The sequence below is a fragment of the Podarcis tiliguerta genome (assembly GCF_965153285.1).
Source record: "Podarcis tiliguerta genome assembly, chromosome: 1".
Taxonomy (NCBI): Eukaryota; Metazoa; Chordata; class Lepidosauria; order Squamata; family Lacertidae; genus Podarcis; species Podarcis tiliguerta.
Genome location: NC_139534.1, coordinates 119,485,526 through 119,507,612, shown reverse-complemented (window position 1 = coordinate 119,507,612; position 22,087 = coordinate 119,485,526). Strand labels below are relative to the sequence as shown.

At 41.6% G+C, this 22,087-nt stretch overlaps 1 protein-coding gene and 1 long non-coding RNA gene across 2 annotated transcripts in view; one reads left to right on the top strand and one right to left on the bottom strand.

Moving 5' to 3' along the window:
• The window catches only part of WDR20 (WD repeat domain 20), a 52,683-nt gene that overhangs the window by 1,779 nt on the left and 28,817 nt on the right, over nucleotides 1–22,087 (bottom strand). The window contains exons 2-3 of the mRNA XM_083436890.1: nucleotides 16,989–17,171; nucleotides 11,796–13,076 (exon numbers count right to left, since the gene is read on the bottom strand). Of these exons, the coding sequence (XP_083293016.1) occupies nucleotides 11,796–13,076; nucleotides 16,989–17,171 (1,464 nt within the window). The remainder of the gene's footprint in view (nucleotides 1–11,795; nucleotides 13,077–16,988; nucleotides 17,172–22,087) is intronic.
• LOC310678035 lies at nucleotides 11,662–20,128 on the top strand. Its single transcript, XR_014511567.1, has 3 exons — nucleotides 11,662–15,756; nucleotides 16,227–17,557; nucleotides 17,886–20,128. It is a non-coding gene; the product is annotated as an uncharacterized lncRNA (long non-coding RNA).

Genomic DNA, 22,087 nt, shown 5'->3' with positions numbered 1-22,087 from the left:
TCATATTTAATTTGCAGCTCACTTAGCAACAGTTTCTCCAATCAGAAACTGATCAGCAAGGCTAGCAAAGCTGGCTTTAGAGATACGGTTCTGAACATTTCTGTATTACACCCCTCCCCTAACAGATACACTGGCATCTACACCTAACCTGGGTGCTTGTTTTTTTAGTTTTGTTTCTTAAATACCATTGTTCCATTTTAAGTATGCATGGGGGAAATCCCTCATTTTTGAATACTTGGTTTTGCAGGTATTTTTCTTACCTGAATATTGTGAAATTCAGGTTGGAACAACCAGATGGGCGGGGTACAAATTATTATTATTATTATTATTATTATTATTATTATTATTAATAATTGTAATGTAGAATTAAGTCTTCGGAATCTACAGGAGCTCTTTTGGGGTCCGACCCAAATACTGAGAAAGCGCTATGAAAGATAAGTATACTCCCTGCTCTTGAAACCAGGTTGGACAAAAGTGCCCTGCTTTGGAGAACACAAGCTACCCAGACCAGAACCTGGCCTGATATTTTCATCTCTTAAAAATGTCTAAACCAAGTTTATTCAAGATGACATTTCAGGTAGCAGCACAGAAAGAAAGACATAGCTCCTCCGGGTGCACTAGGGTATAATTCAAAGTGTCTTCATTTTAAGCCCAGTAGCCTAACCACTGTTTCGGTAGGCACACACTTTTCATATTACAGTGTTATGCACAACATAGTCTAGCACACCCCACACCAGGGTTATGTCCCAGAGAAAAATGTGTAAAACTGCTGATTTCAAAATGGGAAAGGAGCCTTTAAGAAAACACCACTCTGAATAAAGAGTATATCATTAGCTAGAAACAAGAGACAGGAGAAAGTAGCAAACAAATGTGAAGTCAGATCTAAACCATCTGCACAAACTTGCCATGTCATAGGAGTGACGGCCCCAAAGTCGGATTCAATAGGCAAAATAAATGCTAATGGGCAACCCTTAATCAACGTAGCTAAAAAACACAGTCCGTTCTGTGGCTGATATCTGTATGGTCACTATATTCTTTACGTTTCTCATACATGTCAATATTAATAAACAAATTGCTTTACTTGGTTAGGCCACAGGCCCAAATGATGAATATCATCCAACATCAATGATTTACTTGTAACCCAGGTGTTCATAATCAGAATTTGACAACAAAATTTGACTTAGTAGACAGATGTAGGTAGTGGTGCTCTCAGCTGAATTGGTGAGGATCACTTTTCACTGTCAAAGTCCCCATGGTTCATGCCTCCAGTTTTCATTTCTGCACATTTCCATAGCTCTTCACTGCCGCCGTTTCTTCTCATCGGTCACTGCTGGGGGGCAGGGGAGGAGAGAAGGGGGAACATGTCCCCATTTCCAAGGCAGCTGGACCCATGATCTCCTATGGTGTGACTGCACATGCATCCCATTGAAAAAACGTCGTGCAGAGCAAATACATGTATATTTGGATATGGAAGTGTACGCAAACATATATCCCTAATGCAAAAGTGTGTTTGGATGGGGAAATAGATCTCTCCCCCCCCCCCCATGCATAGACTTGAAAAATTGTCAGAGGTGTGTAACTTTCCCAACAATTTCTTTAAGCACTAGTATACAGCCTGTGAACCAGCAAGTTCTAATTGGCTGACTGCGAGCAGCTAGCCTGACTCAAGAGTTCTGGACCAAGAGAAGCTGAATTCTGTGACCTGTATAATTATGAAGAAATTACATCTATTTGCTGGATTTGCATAATATGTTCTGCTTCTGCCAGGCATGAAAATCTTATTCATCCAGCATTCTGGCTTCTTAGAACTTCTATGGCATGTACCCATTCAAAACTATATATGGAACTATATATGCCGGAAGTGTGTCCTTTTAAAAGAAAGCAATGAAAACAGAGGCCATCGTATTCTAAACTCTCCATAAGATGGGTTAAGTATGGGGAAAAAATTACAAAATATGACTGACTGTTGTCCACTGGTCCAAGTGTTCTGATTAACAGCAGCTCTTTCCCAGTTCTGCTTGTTAAAATCCAGTTTAAATCCTTTAAGAGCAGGTGCTTGCCAGTGAACCTAGAATCTTCTGTATACAAACACCATGGACTCTCTCCAGGGCTGGCGCGATCATTAGAGGAAGCGAAGCATCCTCCTCAAGTACCTGATTTTGAGTATCATTAAAGAGCAGGAAATTGCAGCTTATTCTTTTTACTGCCAGGAAGAAGTGCTTGAAGGATTTTCTTCCTCAGGTGCCAAAATAACTTGGCTGGCCTTGGCTACTATGTACCTTGAAAGGAGGGATTTGATGCTCTATCAGGCAACAACATATCTAGAGCGGGCCCAGTTTGCAGCTGAGCTATGGACTTTTGCTTGCGGAGTACACACAATAACAACCATTGCTAAGCCCAACTTTTCCTCCTATAGCCAGTTGCCAGTAATAGATCCATTAGCCATAAGTACCGTATTTTTTGCCCTATAGGACACACTTTTCCCCCTCCAAAAATGAAGGGGAAATGTGGGTGCGTCCTATAGGGCGAATGCAGGCTTTCGCTGAAGCCTGGAGAGCGAGAGGGGTTGGTGCGCACTGACCCCTCTCGCTCTCCAGGCTTCAGGAAGCTCTCCGCAAGCCTTGGGAGCCCGCGAGAGTTCCCGTCGGGCTCCCTAGGCTTGCGGATAGCGGCCTGCATCTCGAAGCCTGGGGCGCGCTACACAGCGCACCCCAGGCTTCGGTTCCCCGACCTGGTTTGGAGGCTGGCGGTGGGGAGAAGAGCGCTTCTCCCTGCCGCCATCCCCACAAGCTCGGGGGACAGCGGGGAGGCGGAACGCCGCCATCCCGCTGTCCCCCGACCTGGTTTGGGCTTCAGGCAGATATCTGCAAGGCGTGGGAGCCCGGCGGGAAGTCATGCCGGTCTCCCAAGGCTTGCGGAGAGCTGCCTGTTCTGGGGGGGAAATAAATTTTTTTTTCTTTATTCCCCCCCCCCAAAAAAAACCTAGGTGCGTCCTATGGGCCGGTGCGCCCTATGGGGCGAAAAATACGGTAACTAAGAATGAAACATCTATGTTCAAAGGCAAATTGGGCAGTCTTTGAGCATTGCTAGTTCAGCGAGAGTTGGCAAATTTAAATGATATTCTAATTGTCTTCTATTACTCTTTCCAAGTTCTAAGCTGTTCAAGCTAACAAATGGTGACTCCCGTCAGCACAAAGCTGTTTGACAATATAAAAATGTCCTTCAAAATTATCTAAAACACTTGGGCCTGGGTCCAGAGAACTACATGACTAATTTGACACCCATTTTGTATTGATCAGTCAGTCCCCATCACCACAGGCCTGTTCAAGGAGCATTTAAGTATAAAGAACTTCTCATACTCAATACTTTTCAAGCCGCTTAGCCAACTAGCTCAAATACTGTGTGTGGCCTCCATTCACTTCTCCCCGAGTACAGCAGTTTAAGCTGTGGAACCCTAGGGTGTTAAAATATTATTGTAGCTCCATTTTACTTCCTTTAATAACTTTAATAATAAAAATAACAACCCAACAAATGTTATGGGCTACAACTCCCACATCCCTGACCATGCTGGCTGGGGCTGAAAGAAGCTGGATCCCAGCAACAGCTGTAAGATCCCCAATTACAGTGGTGCCTCGCAAGGCGAAATTAATTCGTTCTGCGAGTTTTTTCGTCTTGTGAATTTTTCGTCTTGTGAAGCAGTTTCCCATAGGAAATGCATTGACAGTTTTAAGAAAAAGGCGCAAGACGTTTTCATCTTGCAAAGCAAGCCCATAGGGAAATTTGTCTTGCGAAGCAACTCAAAAAACAAAAAACTCTTTCATCTTGCGAGTTTTCGTCTTGCGAGGCATTCGTCTTGCGAGGTACCACTGTATCTAATTCTGTTAAAGCTAGAAGTGGGACATTTCAGCTCTGAAGTAGTAAAGAGTTTGAAAAATATCACTACTTGAAGCCTGTGTGTTCTAGTATTCCCTTGTGGGTATTTTTGGTACTGTTTCATCTGTTTCTGGATAGTGCAGGACTCTGGAGAAGGCTCTGCTTTAAACCCAAATAAGAACAGACTTTCATTTATTATAGTGTAGATCATTCCTATTTAATATGTATTTCTCCCCTAAATTTCCCAACCAGGAAAGAATCAAAATATATTTAGTGCCTTGGGGTGCAGCTGACATCTGAGCTGGTATGCCCCAAGTATACAGAGATAATCAGGGATCAAATATATCTTGGCTTTGTGGGGCTTAGGAAACAGAAACTATCAACACTGTAATAAACAGTTTTCTTATAAAATGATACTGATCAGCTTCAACAAAATCTATTACATGCATATCTCAGTCACACATAGGAAAGAAAGGAAACTTAGCAGAGACATTGTAGAATAACTGAAGCCAGGTTTTCTGTAGGTCTCACACTTACTATAGGCAAATCAATAAATTTTCACTGGCCCAACCTTCCATGGTTATTATGTAGGCATCCCTTTCAAGTAATCATTTACTCGATAGAATGAAAAGGTAAGCTATTTCTCTATCAAATATAACAAGTAGGGCATAATACATTTTGAATCTCTTAAGGTACCATCCTTAAGTCTAAGGGGGGAATCTAGCTGCTCTCTATAGTTTTTCCTTTTTGTCTGCACATACATCGAGATTGCCGATCGAAAGGTCGGCAGTTCGAATCCCCGCGGCGGGGTGCGCTCCCGCTGTTCGGTCCCAGCGCCTGCCAACCTAGCAGTTCGAAAGCACTCCCGGGTGCAAGTAGATAAATAGGGACCGCTTACTAGCGGGAAGGTAAACAGCGTTTCCGTGTGCGGCTCTGGCTCACCAGAGCAGCGATGTCACGCTGGCCACGTGACCCGGAAGTGTCTTCGGACAGCGCTGGCCCTTGGCCTCTTTGAGTGAGATGGGCGCACAACCCTAGAGTCTGTCAAGACTGGCCCGTACGGGCAGGGGTACCTTTACCTTTTTTTTACATCGAGATGTTTGAAGAGAACATCCACAGAAGAGAGACAGGATCATTCCCTAGTTTGTTTTTAAAGAAAATTGACTGTTTCAGAAAGGTTGTACAAGGAAACTATCAAAAAGAAATCCAACTATGATCAATATAAAACATTTCTTTTCGAATGCTTGGCACATCAAGACAGGAAAAGGTTCTTAGAACGATTCAAGTATTTTTCTTGGGCAAGCAGACAAAGTTGAAACAAGATTGCTTCTATGCAAATACTCAGGGAGGAAACCGGTACCTTGCATAACACACTGCAACAAATATTGAGACAGTGAGAGCCAAAGCTGCCTGACAGACAAAAAAGGCTGCTCTCTTTAGGCGCAATAAAAATAAGCTATTCCATCCAAGACTGGTTAACAATGGGGAGCCCTATGAAACGCATTTAGGGGGTGCAGGGGGAGGCAGAATCGCCAAAATTTGCCTGCCTGCCATTCATCTGATGTATTACTTCTGTCGGAAGACTTCACTGGACACCACCCAATCTCTTTACAGAAATTAAGACTGCATAATCTTATTGATGTAAGTTCTTCTTCCAGACTTCTTCTAAACTATATCCACTTTCCCTTTTGCAACATACTCTGCTTCTATCAATGAGACACGAAAAAGCATTTGGCCGTAGTTGGGGCACCGTGCTCTAGTGCATTGCATGTCACTTCTACAAGGTCTATTGCCAGGGGTACCTAACATGGTGCCTCCAGATGTGGCTGCACTATTTCTCCCATCATCGCCAACCATCAGCCAGGCTGGCTTGGGCTGATGGAGGTAGGAATCAAATGAAATCCTGGGTACCATACTGGTACCCTGAATATAGCAAACTTCAAGGAGCAATACCCTTCATATGTTCAAGGTTTATACTCTCTGCAAGTAGGATCTCACACCAAGATATGGTTACGGTTGCTAATTTTGCAGAAACTGCCGTACCCACTGAGGAGCTTGTCTCTCTCGTCAAGTTCGGAAGCTAAGTTGTCCGATGGCCAAAATTAGGGATGATCCATTCAAAAATTAAACCGGAGCCAGTGCAGAGAATCTTCAAATGATTTTCCTAGGGAAAGCTATATGCTGAAAGTCAGATTATATGCCGGGCTTCAAATGAATATCACCTTGCTGTGACACAGACTCTGTACCCGAAGGTAGTGGTCATATAACTCTTCAGCAAGAACAGCTCCACCCCCTCCCCCTTTCATTCTGTGTTTTCATAAAGCTTAGGGTCACTGCTAGATTTAAAGCCACTTTGGTGCACAGAGGCAAATGGGCAGGAATCATAGGAACTGGGTAACTAGAAAGTAACGTAACCCAACAGTAGTAGGAAGTATGGCTTTGGAAACCAAGTTGGGAGGTGGATTTTTAAATCCATATTCAACGTGCCCGCCTGGGGAAGATACCTTCTAGTGACACTACCATGCCTGCTTCTGATACAATTAAGAACTCTTGCTTTTGGAGAGAACACAGAACCAAGTGGTCTAACCAAATTTGAATTAAAGTTTGCCAGCAACATCCTGCAGTATCAGCAGCCTACATTTACCCAAACACTTCAGAGTTGCACGAATCTGTGTTCAAAGTTAGCCTTGGGTTGTCCTTTTATGCACTTCATTCTGGTGAGCAGCCCCTAAAGCGCTTAAACGTTAACATACATTGTTGATAAACAAAAGAGCTCCTGTAGAATCCAAAAGGCATCAATTCTCCATTCCATTGGTTGTTTAATGGATTTACATCATCATCTTACCTTCTCCCACAATTCCCTGTTATTTAAACTAGAAACACCCATTTTAACCAGGCCCACTGTATATTTTCTCATTTAAGTCATATAACAATCCAGTATCTATGACAGTTCAAATGGACATGAATTATGACAGATCAATATAGGTAAGTAAGTCAAAGCTAACATCTGAAAACTGTATGAAATAAGAGGTTGTACATTGGTCATTTATAAAAATGGCAGTTACAGAGGCAGCAGTTTCACGGTGGCCATTTTTTGTTCAGGAATATGCTTCTTCCTGCATAGAAGTCTTAACTGCGGCAGATCAATATTAGAACTTCAGGCATGAGAAGCACTATTGACAGTTATCTACATTTTACAGTTCAGTCACACTTTTTATTTAATGTCAGTATACAGAGGACAACCCCAGTAAATTATTCTGTAATGTCAAGTATTTAGTAGGGTTCTTCAGCTGAAACAGTGACATAAAACGCTAAAAAATAAGCAGTATGATACAAACATGATTTTTTAAAATTATAAATATAACAATACTTATTAAAGCTTCATTATTATTGCAACAGTCAATTTAGTTTAACAATTTGTTATGTTAGAAAGGCTCTTATGAAATTTATTCAAGTTGTCAAGAAATTAGATGGACGTTTATAAAGAAAATACATATGAATTTTACTGTTGATTTTTTTCCACTATGTCATTACAATTTTGTACAGTATCACCTAACGTGTCAATCTTAACAAATTCATGTATACAGATTTCATAAATGCAGGAAAAAAGTCTCGCTTTTAAACTTTACACAAGTTATGTGACAGTAAATTAGCTGGTTTTCTTTCTTTAAGAACACAAGCAGGCCAGCAGTTATTCTAAATGCAATTTTAGTAGCTTTAACGTGGTAGGAGGAGACATATACAGTCTTTTCAAGTACATAACTGAGTTCCAAAAGATCAAGCATTTCTGAAAAGTCTTTAGTAAGAATCTTTCCCTCCTAATCTGGACACCCACATAATAAGGCAATTACTCTTTCCTGGCTTCACAGAAGTAACTGGCCCACTCTCAACTGGGCAGCTTCTTAACCTGGTGTACTAAGCCAACACCAATCCCGAGAACTTTGCATGGCAATATTTCAAGGAATCCCAACTCCCGTTTGCAGTGTTTATGGTTCAATATATTTCATTTTATATCATGGCAACCTCAAAATCAAGAACTGATTTAGCAATTCCTAACCATCCCTGAATTTAAAATTAAATCAAACGAAATAAGATAGTACTTCCCAACAGCACTTTATACTTCAGTTCTAACAAATGAAATGCCCTTTGCCAATGAAGATTTAGTAGTAAACGTGACGTCTTCCCATGCCCAAATAGTAAAACAAAATGTCTGTTAAAACAGCAATGATAGAACTCATTTAAACATGATGCTGTACTATATAGTTCCTGTTTATTGGAAAACTAAAGGACGTTCTATAATTTAACTCTAGATTTTTCCCTGTACAATATAGTTCAAATAAATATTCTAAATTTCATGTGCATTTTGTTGTACAAAGTGGTAACACATTTTCTCAGCCAGGGTATATGCTGCCATTTCACTCAACTACTGTATTCATTTGCAGTTGTCCACTCTTTCTTACCAGGAGTTTTCCGGTTAAGTAGTGGCAAGTTCCCCTGAAATTACAAGGGGTTGTAGATCAGGGATAAAGATGCGGTGGCCCTACAGGTTTTGCTAGACTGCAGCTCCCATCATCCCCAGCCTTTGGCTCTGCTGCATGGGGGTTGATGGGAGCTGCGGTCCAGTGACACCCAGGAGGGCTGCAGAATAGCCTGCTACTGAAAGCAACACCTCCATGTGTGACAGTAGCACTGCAAAAGAAATGCAAAAGCTTCCCTGCCATCTCTGCCATACGATGTAATCAGGAAGGAAATGGCCGAGAGATAGATAAGCAGTTTTGTCTTTCCCAGTAGTACAGCATATATATATATATATTTTTACAAAGTCATTACTGAGAAGTTTTGTTTCCTGTAGAGTAGGTAGTTTCTCCCACAAATTAGTGCACTTCTAAAATGTTGCTGCGGTACGCAATATGGGCTTGTCCCACGTTTTCTGCTGAACATGGTACTTTAGATCTGAACTCGTGTTTAAGTAGCATTTCAAAAGAGAAAGGACTTAAGGAAGCTCAAGACATGGTACAAATGCTACACGGAGGTCATCATGTTTGTAGCGTAGATCTTCTTGCTCCAACCCAGCAGTGAGTCTGTCTGTGCCCTATGGCGGGGGTGAGGGGAGATATTGTCCAGTGACATCTGCAGGGCACTACATTGGCTTCCTCTGTCCTATGGGTCTCTGAGACTCAAGTCTAGCCAAATATCAGCCAGACAAGTCTTGCCAAATATCAGCTTATTCTAAGGAGGGACTGTCCATACCAGGGATGGGTTAGCCTGCGGCCTTCCAGGTGTGGTCAGACTACAACTCCCATCGTCCTCAACCATCAGCCATGATAGCTGGGGCTGAAGGGAGCCCAATACGAATACCGCCGGTTGCCCACTCCTGCCTATTCGAACCCTGTTCTTCTCAAGGAAATAACATTTGCTTTCCTGACTGCATCAGCCTGGCAGACAGACAGGTGAGGAAGGAAAAAGACAGGGTTGGCTCAGTAGCAGTGAGGTTTCAGACTGCGCAACTGGTTGAGTCTTCTGGCCCATTTGCTCCTCAAACTGGAAGTTTGTGGCCCTTCTTTCCAACTGAGATCCTCTGCCAAAGGGTGGGTGGGAAACAAATTCAGCAGAGGAAAAGGGCAATGGAAGTACTTTTTGAGGAGCCTGGGGGAGAAATGTCAACGCGGGAAGGTAGCAGCTTTAAACTCTTTAAAAGCTACGGAACTAAACTATAGGCAAGACTAACATATGCAGTGTATAACCCAAGGGAAAGAAATATGTTACCATGAGTGTTTCTGAAGACTCATTAAATAAGTATAAAGTTTAGTAAGTGCTCTCCTATAGAACGAAAATGGTGCTTATTAACACCTTTCTGGAACAAAGACTTTCTTGGCCAGAGCCATGTAAACATATCACCTAACTTGCTAATTTAGGCCAGCTGAGTGAGCTCACCGACTGCAAAAATAAAGCATAATAATAATTTGAAACCCATTCTAAATAAACACATCCTAAACAATATGGCATTTACATCAGTGTGTGATATTAGTTTTCAAAGACCTAGTGAACAACATCAGCATGAAACTTACCTTTAATTAAAGATTTCCGCATTGGCCAAATAGAGAAATCCTAGCTTTTGGTACTGCATACTTATCTCTGAAATATTTGAAATGTGCTCCAAATCAAATTGTCATTTGCGTGCAAGTTACGACCTGTACCGATTAAACACAACTTCTTTGCAGAATTTTTACTTAATAGAAATGCAAGTAGCCAAAGGGTGAATGTTAAGTTACTTTAGAATATAGTAAGCAGAGGGGCTTGGATAGCTACCAGCAATGCTGGATAGCTTAGCAATGCACATCTGCAAAATTACCTTCAAAACTGTTTGGCCCCTGGCACAGAAATACACACATTTCCATGATTTTAGCACTTGGGAACATAGACAGTTTTGTCCTTTATCCTTACCATTTGCTTTTCCCCCCACACGAAAAGCAATGCCATATTTTTCCAGATTGTCTATCCAAGATAAGGCATACAGGTGACATTACATACCAGAACATGTTTGATAAGATTTCACTTAATATATCTAATTATTACATATTTTAGAGAAGCTGTGAATCCTTACAGTCAAAAATGGGCATTAATGTCTACTGGAAGAGTGTTAATTTTGCAAAACAGATGCACTTCAGAAACTCTCAACAACACTTTCCAAGTTTTGGAAGATTTAGGAACCAAGTTTAGGAACCTTCAGGAAGATCTCCAGAAGATAACCAGCTGCCATTTAGGGTCTTTTGCTGGTTTATCCATCATAGGCAGAGATCAGGAGAACCCATGTGTGCATTCCAATGCACACACTGGGCTTCCCAAGTCTTTGCTTGCAGCTCTAACCCCTCACACAGTGTTGGGTTCTGAATTAAAGGATCCCCCCAACCCTTATTGGTTGCTTTTGGGGAGCCCCCTCTGAGAAGAGCAAGCCAAAGTCAACCAAATTGCATGCCCAAAAGCCACCTCAAAAGTCTTGGAGCTTGGCCATAGCCTGCAAATTGCCCATGAGTATTTGAAAGCAAAATAATTTTTATCAGTAGAAAGTACTAAATATTAAATAGATAATTTCAGTTTCTTAACATGAAAGAAGACATCACTAGTGCCACATTTTAAGCCTGTGGATTTAATGAAAAATGCATGAATTAAAAATACCTTTAACACAAACGTTCTGTAAAGTGATTAGGGGGTAGAAATGAGTAAGGGATACAATTCACTAGGAAGCCTTTTTTTTTAAAAAAAAAGTGACCTTACATATTTGGAGAAGATTGATATTAAAGAGCAGGATATTACAACGTATATTTAATACCAAGTTTATTCAAATTTTAAATGGCGACACTAAAAACTGCTCTTGAGATGATCACCGAAGGAGGAAGAGACTAACTTTTGGAACGAAAAAAAAAGTGAGAACAGACCCTGCTTTATGGATTCCTGTCAGAATAAATGTTTCAACTTCAATTTACCCAGAATGCATGTTATGCAAAGCTACAGCTTACCCAAGCTGCAACCAATCCGATATCCTGAATGCCCTTACAATTCTACCCTCACTAGTTGATTTTTTTTTTTTTTTTTTAGATTTGTCTGAATCATGTTATACAAAAATAGCTTTTGAAAATATAGGAAAACTATCACGGACACTTTGGATACACAACACTTCTCCAGCTGGAAGGCAACTGTATTTCAAAAGAACTTTACCTGGGCCAGACACTTCAAATCGTTCAGAAATATGGCATGCAGTATCCAAAAGTATGGCTCTGAGGAAATAATCTTTTCTTTTTTTTCCTTTTTCTTTTTTACATTAAGCATAAAGAAATTTTATATTCAACATTCAGTTATGTTTTGAGAAAAACTACCTATTCAAGTTCTACTTCTTTGATGCAGCATTAAGGGTTAAAACTTACCACTTTACCAGGCCTTGCCCATGTGCAAATAAATCCCTCCTGACAAGCAGTGACTATACAGTCTTCAAGAAAAATTAACACAGTCAGTCTTTCGTGTGCTATCTTTTTACAGATAAGAGGCTCTAACAAAGGAACTTCCTCCATTCTGGGACACAGGGGAGTTCCCAAAGTTTTTGCTGGGTCCGTTTTGGTTTTAGTAACTAGGTTCAGTTTGTCACTGCTCTTACTAGATATATGTCCCATGCTATGGTTTCGCTTGTGGTCTTTTTCGTGGTGCCTCTCCTTCCGATCATGTAGTGATAAGGTTGCAAACTTACTAACGCCAGAGGCAATGGCGCCGTCCATGACACTGCTTTTACTGCCAGAATTGGAGACGGCAGAATGTGGAAGGCTATTGGACCGTGGAAGAGGAGGGGGCACAGAGTTCCCAGGTGTTGTGATGCTGTTTCCATTGCTGCCTGGATTAGCTCCACCGCTTCCTGCAGGTGGGCTGGTTGCATTCATGACATTTGTGTGTGTCCTTGCTCTCGAGAGGGGTTGGTGTGGGAAGAGGATGTCTTCTGTTAGGTCCCATAAGCATAGCTGCGTGTCCTGGCCCACTGAACCAAACCTATATGTGACACTTACTGGACGACTGTCCGTAGAGTTCCTTTTAGATAGCCTAGACTGCGTGCTATTTGCTCGATCCCTTCCAAAATGAAGAAGGTCTTGGAAGTCCTCGTCGCTGCCGCTGAATTCCATCGGGTCGCTTTCTTCTACGCTAGTGGTATACGGATCAAAGGCCACGACGCTGACCCAGGATTTGTGCCCGTGGCCTCTAGCTATCACTCGGCAGTCCACAAAAGACCAGACAGTCACTAAGTCATCTTCTCCGCCTGTCACGATGTATTTGCCATCGGGGCTCCAACATGCGCACAGCAGCCCTCCAAAGTAGCTTTTCATTGTACCGTGCAACTCCACAGAATCAAAGTTAAATACACGAAGAAAGCCATCCTGGCTTACACATGCCAAGAATTTCCCATCTGGGGAAAAAGCAAATTCGTTCAGGGCCCCCTCGCCTACTGTCCATTTAAGCAAAGGGTTTCGTGTAGATTTGCTCTTGCATGTATGGACTGCAAAACCTTCTCCTTGTTTGAGTAGCTGATAGTGTGGGGCTGTGGTACCACAATTGTGTTCCACGTTATACAAGTACATATTGCCACTGGAATGCGCTACTAGGAAGAGGCTTTCTGAACCAGGAACCCATTTTACACAAGTTACTCTGGACTTGTCTATTAGTCTCTGGAAAACAAAGGAAAGAAGGTACACATCAGAGTCATCTCAGTTCTGATTTTTCATTTAATAAGGTAATTCATTTTCTGCCAGTCGGCATTTAATACACAAAGTTATTCTACTTGCAGAAAACAAGCTTATGACTAATAAGCTACTGTGTGCTTTTCTAACCCCATGTAGATCTGGAGTAACATTACAATGGTCAGCATAATTGGTGGCAAGCCTCCCTTAACACAGTTCAATGAAAAAAAGAAAGTCAGGCTGTGTACATACTGGGAAGAACTTACTCATCAAATCTGAATCTGACATAGATTTTGGGGGGCGGGGGGCTGAAAAGACAACCACTTAATTCGTCCTTGGAAGAAAGAACCTGGCTTTAAGGATCCAGAAGAGAAGAAGCAATTTAGTGGAATAATGGGACCACTTTAGGTATTATAGCTCTACCTTACTGAAGTGAAAATAGGAAGGAAGCAGACGTTATTTCAACAAAAATAATGGCAATTGCAAAGTATGCTCAACTTAAAAAACACTTTGGCAGTCTGGACCTAGGAATGGGAAGAGAGATCTAGTATCTGGGCAAGTTAAAATCTTTGAGCCACTTAACAAATACTGCATTGCTTTTGTGTAGAAGATGTCTAGACATTCAAGGTAATTAGTTACGATAGATGGAAGAGATTTTCAGTTGCGGATTCCACCTTCCAATTACCTGTGCTGGGCTTCTATGAACAACCAATGCAATTTGGCTTGTGGGTTCATTATCTTTAAGTGATAGTAATGGCACTTCTGTGGATTTTATCATTATTCCGCCAACCTAAGCCATTCAAGCATCACAACAAAAAAGGGAAGAAGCAAATAACAGTAATACCAGGGGGTTTTTTTTGTAACCAGCTATAAAACTAAATATCCTTCCCTCTCTGGAATACCGTAGTATGTCTTCAACTGGGGCACAACTTATTTATTTAACTAAAATTTATGATACCATACTTTTTCACTAGTACGGTGATGTAAAGGCTGCTCACTGAGGGAAAACACATACTATAATTTCAATAATCCCTGGAGACTATAGAAAAAAAATCATCAAATTATGAAATGTGAAAACCCTGTCCTAGAGTTCTTGCCCTGTCTTGTTCAATAAAGGATATACATCAACGTGACAAATTGTGTACAATGCACAATAGGTTAAATGAGCAGATGTAGCTAGAAAGGGCTGGGATGGTCTAGAGAAGAGTCGATGGAAGGAGGCTGGCATATGCTGATTTCCCCTCTGGGCTTCAGAGGAACCTGCTGAATAGGGTGGGTTGACGTATGGGGGCTAATGGATCCCTGATAATCTGGAGTCAGTACAAGCAAAGAAGGTTTGCATTTCCCTGGTGTGAGGGCAGGGGAGAGAAAGATGGTAATATTAATAATAAAGAAGAGAACATGACACTTTCCTTTTGTGAAATCCCTTACATTAAAGCTTATACTGGGATCCAAGTCCAATTTTCGGCAATTACCCCTCCCCGCAGAAGATGCCACCCCCCCCCAACACACATTTCCCCATCTCACATTGTTCTGGAGAGTCTTTTCTCACGTGGGCGGTAGCAGGAGAAGATGAGAAACTCTCCTGTAAGCATCCTTAAGTCAACTTATCATAGGATCCAAGCTAGCAAATTTATAGTGAGATGCAGAGTTCTTTACTACTCTTGTCTCAGCAGACTTCAAAGAAAAAAACATGCCCAGCCCAAAGTCCACCATATTCTGTACTAAGGTGACCACTTTCAGGAATATGCCTCCTGAACCCCCGAAAAGTGAAACATTTTCAGCCAATGAAACAAAAGAAGGTTTTATAGGTATGGCTGACATTCATGAGAACAGAACCAAAAAAACCCAAACCCAATCCAGTTTATGTTCAGGGTTACTCAAGGATCCACCTTCTAGAATAATTCAACTGAGTCATAATCAATGTTAGACTTCCAGTTAACGATTTTACTGACACAGGTGCTAGAAATGCGCAAATGTGTTTTGAATGTGTTTGCAACTACCTGAGTTGCTATAGCAAACTGCTGAGCATATTTATGAGTGGATAGAAGGCAAGACCTTCAAGCCTCAGATTTTAGAGACTCGCTTTAAAGTAGAATTTGTATTCAAATTAAATTACAGATCTCTCTACTTTAAAAATCTGGCAGCCAAACATCGCACTATCATGTGGTATACTAATCCTCAACAAGTTAAAACACAAAAAAAATGCTTCTTTCAAGTTGCACCACATTTTTTTATTATTATTATTATCTATCATCATCAGTAACAAGGCATTAAAGCCAGTACAAAATTGTGGAACAAGGTTTGTGACTTACAACTGCTCTCACAGCGTTGTATTTTCTTTACAAACCACTGCAATGAACGATAAACTATACCTAAAGCAAGTTGCAGCACATTTTGTCCAAATTGTGCTGATCCATCTTTGGAGAGCTGATGATCTGGGATAGCTAAGTCAGTAGAGCATGAGACTCTTAATCTGAGGGTCATGGGTTCGAGCCCCATGTTGGGCAAAAGACTCCTGCGTTGCAGGGAGTTGGCCAAGATGACCTTTGTGGTCCCTTCCAACTCTACAATTCTGTGATCTTGCCTTGTATGCAAAAAGAGAACAGGGGGAGGTGTTTGGGCATAGTTGTCTTACATTATGAATTACCCACCCCTCTAGAATACAGTGGTGCCCCGCAAGACGAATGCCTCGCAAGACAGAAAACCTGCTAGACGAAAGGGTTTTCCGTTTTGGAGGTGCTTCGCAGGATGAATTTCTCTATGGGCTTGCTTCGCAAGACGAAAATGTCTTGCGATTCCTGGGGTTTTTTTCCCCTCCCAGCCTTTTTCCCAAGCCCCTAAGCCGCTTAACAGCTGTTCGCTAAGCCACTTAACTAAGCTGATCGCTAAGCCGCTTAACAGCTGATCGCTAAGCCGCTGAACAGCTGATCTAAGCCGCTGATCAGCTGATCTAAGCCGCTAATAGCCTTTAAGCAGCTAATCCGCTAATCCCTTAAGCCTTTAATAGCCGCTAATAGCCGCTAAACCGCTAATGGCGCTAATCCGCTAATGGGCTTGCTTCGCAAGACAAAAAAAATCGCAAGACGAAGAGACTCGCGGAACGGATTCTTTTCGTCTTGCGAGGCACCACTGTAGTTACTAAGCAATCCAAAAATCACTTTCATGGTCCCCAAAAGTTTCATGGTTCCAAACTGTCTTGGGCATGCAAAGGCTGGTATGTATGTGTGCCAGTTTCATTGCATGGTAAAATACTTGAAATTGAGGAAAGCTGCAAAGCAGTAAGCTGTTCAAGCTAAGAAACCACTGAGTGCAACTCTCCTGAAGCTCTTCGGATGCAGCTGTCCAAGCTCGAAGGTAAACCAAGAACTAATAAATTTATGTTCTGCAAATATGCAAGCCTTTAAGCATTAATATTAACTGAAATAGGTCTAGAGCACTCCATATAACAGTTCATGCAATCATAGAATGGTAGAGTCTACCCATTTCAGCACTGTGTCTACTTTATTTTATTTTTTTGCCGCCACAGGCAAAATTGTTGGGCCTTTGGGAGTCAACCTGAGTGTTAGCCACCCTTGGATTAGGAGATGATACAGATGTAACACTGCCCACAGTTTAAGTGCACTGCTATAGCCCATACAGTACTCCAGTCTTCTGACAATAAGCAAATGGTGATAAACTGAGGGTGTGAGAAAAACCACCATCTCTTCCATGGTGCATTACTGTGATACAGTCCCTCTCACAGAATGTGATATAAATGTGCTTTCCCATTTTCAAAGGCTTCCCCTAGTATCCCCCCCCCAAGGTGACTATTTTCAAATGGAAAAACAAACATGCATATGGAGAACTCATAAAAGAAAATAAATGTTTGCATGCACCAAGATTACGGTATTCACTTACTTCCTCATTAAATAATTTGCTAGTTTCTTTTTTAATAGGATCTATAAGTTGCACCTGGCCTGCAGAGAAGCCCACTAGTAGAGAAACACTTTCTGCCGTGGCTGTTAAATGATTGAAGTCATGACACGTTGGTTGTGTTCCTTTGTATATCCTTTTATCTATTGGTTTACTCAAGTCAGCAGCCTGCAAAAAGATTGAAAATAAGATTAGCAATGAATATAACGGTACTCTAGTGTGCTCTACAATAGAACAAGTCTGATGTTTGTAGCAACTGTGGCAACAATGCAGGATTAAAACCCAGAGAGAGTTTAGAAACTAACTTTAAGTAGACCATTTGGAAATCATGTACTAAAGGAACAGCAATTTTTTTTGTATAGTCAAGAGTTGTATAGTCGAGAGTCATCAGGAGGCCAAAATATATCTAGTCACTCATGTACTGACCTCTTCAGAAATGGACACAGTCTATCAAAAGTTGGCACCACCTGGGCTTCCCAGCATTACACAGTAACATGCACATTGGCAGCACATTCAAAAATTCAAAGAAGTTGCAACTGAGTATGGATATCTGAGTACTGGAGCCTCAGCTTCACGATCTGTCCTTCCAGGGTGCTCACTGGAAGGACAGATCGTGAAGCTGAAGCTCCAATACTTTGGCCACCTCATGAGAAGAGAAGACTCCCTGGAAAAGACCCTGATATTGGGAAAGATGGAGGGCACAAGGAGAAGGGGACGACAGAGGATGAGATGGTTGGACAGTGTTCTTGAAGCGACAAACAAACTGACCAAACTGCGGGAGGCAGTGGAAGACAGGGATGCCTGGCGTGCTCTGGTCCATGGGGTCACAAAGAGTCGGACACGACTAAACGACTAGACAACAACAACAATGGATATCTCAAGTCCTTAACAAGAAGTTCCCTTACAAGTAAACATAGTGGACCAAAGGTTTTACTGTATATTAACACCTTAGTACAAGATTCAGATGACATGAAACTGCTGGCAGGTGGCCATCCTTGTTTGAAGCAAAATGTTCCAAGAATCTGTAACTCCACTGTATTAAGTGGTGTGCCAATAAGCTTCATGCTCTACATGAAATGCATTGCTGCTTCATCTCTGGTCATCAGAGTCATTATCCATTATCACAGAAGAGTAGTGCAATGGCATAGAGCTTCTGGTTTTGAAGGCTATGAGGTTCATCAGGTACCCCAGATAGGTCACTCCACCAGTCTAATCTATTTTATCAGCCTGTTGAAAGGATAATTCTGCATCTTCCATTTAGGCCAATTTGTACCAGGCCCCCACAGAACCTGAACCATGTGCCCCTAAATCTGTTCTGGGGATTCCCACAACCCTCATGAGTACATTTGGGGAGGATGCAGGGAACACCTAAGGGAGAGAAGATGGGAGAAAAGTACTGTTGCACAAGCATTAACCCTTGAACTGGTGGGACAGTTACTTAGCACTGTATCAGACGCAAGTCAATGCAGTAGGACTACCTAAAACATACGGTAGAAAAAGACTTAATGTTCAGTGTGGCATTGGCACAATAAAATAGCAGCTCCATGTTAAGCTCTCCAACTTCTCATAAATTGAATCTCTCTTGCCCATTACACTATGTCATCCCATTATGAATTTGCACATGATGCACACCGCTGGCTGCCATGAATGAATCGGCAGAGAAGCTCACATTCCAACAGGCTGCAGCGGAGGGAAGAAGAAAAGTAAAAGAGAAGAGCCATTGGCTCTGCTAAGAGGAACTAGCTGTCTTTTGCATTCTCAACTATGCCATGGCAGCAGCCATTCTATCAGGCTGTAGCAGAGGGGGAAATGGAAAGCAAGGCCACACGATCTGCTGTGCTGAAAGACCAGCTCCTCCTCTCACCAAACTGTTTCCATTCTAGCTGGGTCATTACAACACTCTACTTTTAAAACATTTGCATCCTCCACTCACATTCCTTTTTCCTTTTGTATCATACCTTAGATTATAAACCTCAGAGGGGGGACTGCATTGTTTTTTATTGATCTTGTAAGTCATTCTGGAATCATTTTTGGCTGAAGAGTGGGATACAAATATTTTAAATAACTAGTGCATGGTGATATGTCATAAGTAAATGTGCCTGAGCATTAGAGAGAGATGCAATAATTCAACACAAGGTTTCTGCAATCTTTGTCAAGCCTAACATCTAGTTTCATCTTTATTGTCCATCATGAAGATGCTTAAAGATTACAAGAGCAATGTTAATATGTATTATTCTAGTAGGGTCAACAATGGAACTAACTGAATTGTGGAAGGTGTATTTTTCCATATGACCCCTGATATTAAGAGACAGTTGTGGCAATAGCGTCCTTAATACTTTTTAGTACAAATTATACAGCTGACAAGTAAATTAAATACTTAATCTACATAGTGTTAACTTGGACATCCTGAGAACAATCCTAAGGCAGTGGGAAGAACAGCTGGGAGGCTGCTGACCTACCTCTCTGTGGTTGGGAGAGAGTGGTCTTGAGGTCAAAGACCCAACACCTGGTGCAGCAATAGCAATCTCTGCTGCCTTTGGTGATTTAAACTAAGATCTTAAATATAATGTATTAGGAACTTAATCACAAGTAGACTTTAAAGGCTGTGATATTGGGAGCAAGCAGTTGGCAAATATATTAGAAGAACTGTGATTAACAGAACAAGCCTACCTATGTCTACTCAGAAGTCCTATTGAATTCAATGGTACTTCGTATTGTTGGGATTGCAGCCTTAGGCTTTCCCGTGAGGCAGCATAAGGTAAGCAGATGAGTTTATTTTCTACCTCCTTTATAAGAGAAAACTGAATTCCAAATGGCTTGGGAACAATATTTGTTTTATGTGCACTTGCCTTCCCCTCCAATTTGTGCACAGAGGTTTCATTCTAACTATTGGAAACTTCACCCAGATTTATTGTAAACTCTAATTTTCTGTTTTCCTGTGGACAGGAAACATGGCTTTCAAGGTAACAATACCAATTATACTATATCAGTGGTGGTGAACCTTTAAGAGACCGAGTGCCCAAACTGCAACCCCAAACCCACTTATTTATCACAAAGTGCCAACGCGGCAATTTAACCTTTATATCTCATTTTTTTGGTGTGTTTTACGTTTCTTCTTTATGGCTGCTGTTGTAATAAATAATCCTTCATAAAAGTTATTGCATTACATTCTTCATTAAATTATCTTCCCACTGATATATAATTTTATGGTATAACTCAGTGCTTTTTTTCTAAAAAAAAGTTTAATGGCATTTTCATATTGACTCAAGAAAATCACCACCGGGGGGGAAATAAATACAGTTCAAATCGGGGAAAATAAATACAGTGAATTTCTTCTCCCATTAAATTCACAAAATGTTTAGGGGTATGCGTCCCCACAGAAAAAAAGCACTGGTATTACTCCAAAACAAAGTGGTGTTATGAGCCATCAAACCTCGCGAATACGTTTTTTTCCAGAAGGTTCCACAATTTTGGCCACTAGCACACTGGAGGGCTGTACTAAGACCCACCCTCTCCCAATTTTTAATGTGAGATAATAGTGATAGTCTGCGTGCACACATACAAATAAAAATAAATAAATAAATCCAACCAAATGGGTGGGATATAAATAATACTATTATTATTATTATGAGGAACGGCTAAGGGAGCTGGGCATGTTTAGCCTGGAGAAGAGGAGGTTAAGGGGTGATATGATAAGCATGTTCAAATATATAAAAGGATGTCACATAGAGGAGGGAGAAAGGTTGTTTTCTGCTGCTCCAGAGAAGCGGACATGGAGCAATGGATCCAAACTACAAGAAAGAAGATTCCACCTAAACATTAGGAAGAACTTCCTGACAGTAAGAGCTGTTCGACAGTGGAATTTGCTGCCAAGGAGTGTGGTGGAGTCTCCTTCTTTGGAGGTCTTTAAGCAGAGGCTTGACAACCATATGTCAGGAGTGCTCTGATGGTGGTTCCTGCTTGGCAGGGGGTTGGACACGATGGCCCTTGTGGTCTCTTCCAACTCTATGATTCTATGATTATATTATTATTATTATTATTATTATTATTATTATTATTATTATTATTTGCTGTTTCTTCGGCTGCCGTTTGATCGCAGCCTCAATGGAATGAATTTCTCTCTTGGCTTCTGCGGGAAAGCCCAGCAAACATGTAAACCCAGCAGCCCTTTCTTAGGTTGCCGTCTTTATATGCTTACTGACCTAGGTGTTGAGCCCTGCTGAATTCAAAGCGGCTTACTCCCAAGTAGGAAAAACAGACTGGCGGGAGGCCCTGGCGCATCAAAAGTCAATGCTGGCTCAGCCCCTCGTTCGCTCGCCAGGCCCTGGTGCCACAGAATTTGGATGGTGTGCATGAGCCCTCCTCTCCTCCTCCTCCCCCACCCCCACCCCCACCCCCGGAAGCACAGAAGCTACGGCCCTGATGGGGCAACGGCACACATGCCCACAGAGAAGGCTCTGAGTGACCTCTCCGGCACGCATGCCACAAGTTCGCCACCACTGCACAATATGAACTCTTCTTCGCAATCTGAAGCAGTTCCTATCTTTGTTAGGAGGTTGTATCTGAAAGGTGCTCTGTGCTTCCACTCACACTAAGTGACTCTTCAAGCTATACTACCGTGCATCCTCACATCCAGCCTCAGTACTTAAAAGAGTTGGAATAAAAGCACTGAACATTTCATTATGTCTAAATGCTTCAGATACCGTTTCCAAAAGCACTGAATTAAATATGACCTCTTTGCCATTTCATATTACAGCACTAACATATTTAATAAGAGTCCACTAAATTTAAGAGACTGTGCAAGCCAGAGGGCTAACCATTGGACCTGGGGGCAAGCAATTTTTAAAGGGTTTCTTACAAACATAAAGAGCACCCTATAAGTAAAACAGAGGAAGCACATACATTAACTATCATTTAACTAACTCTTGGTTTTTAATGCTCTGAAGGATACATTTCTCACCTGTCTAAATGGGCCTCTGAACAATGACTTTTTTTATTAGACGGGAGGAGAAAAGGACTGATGGTCTTTGCTCTTAAACATCTTGGGAGCCGTAATATTTTTCATTCATTATTCTTACCATACT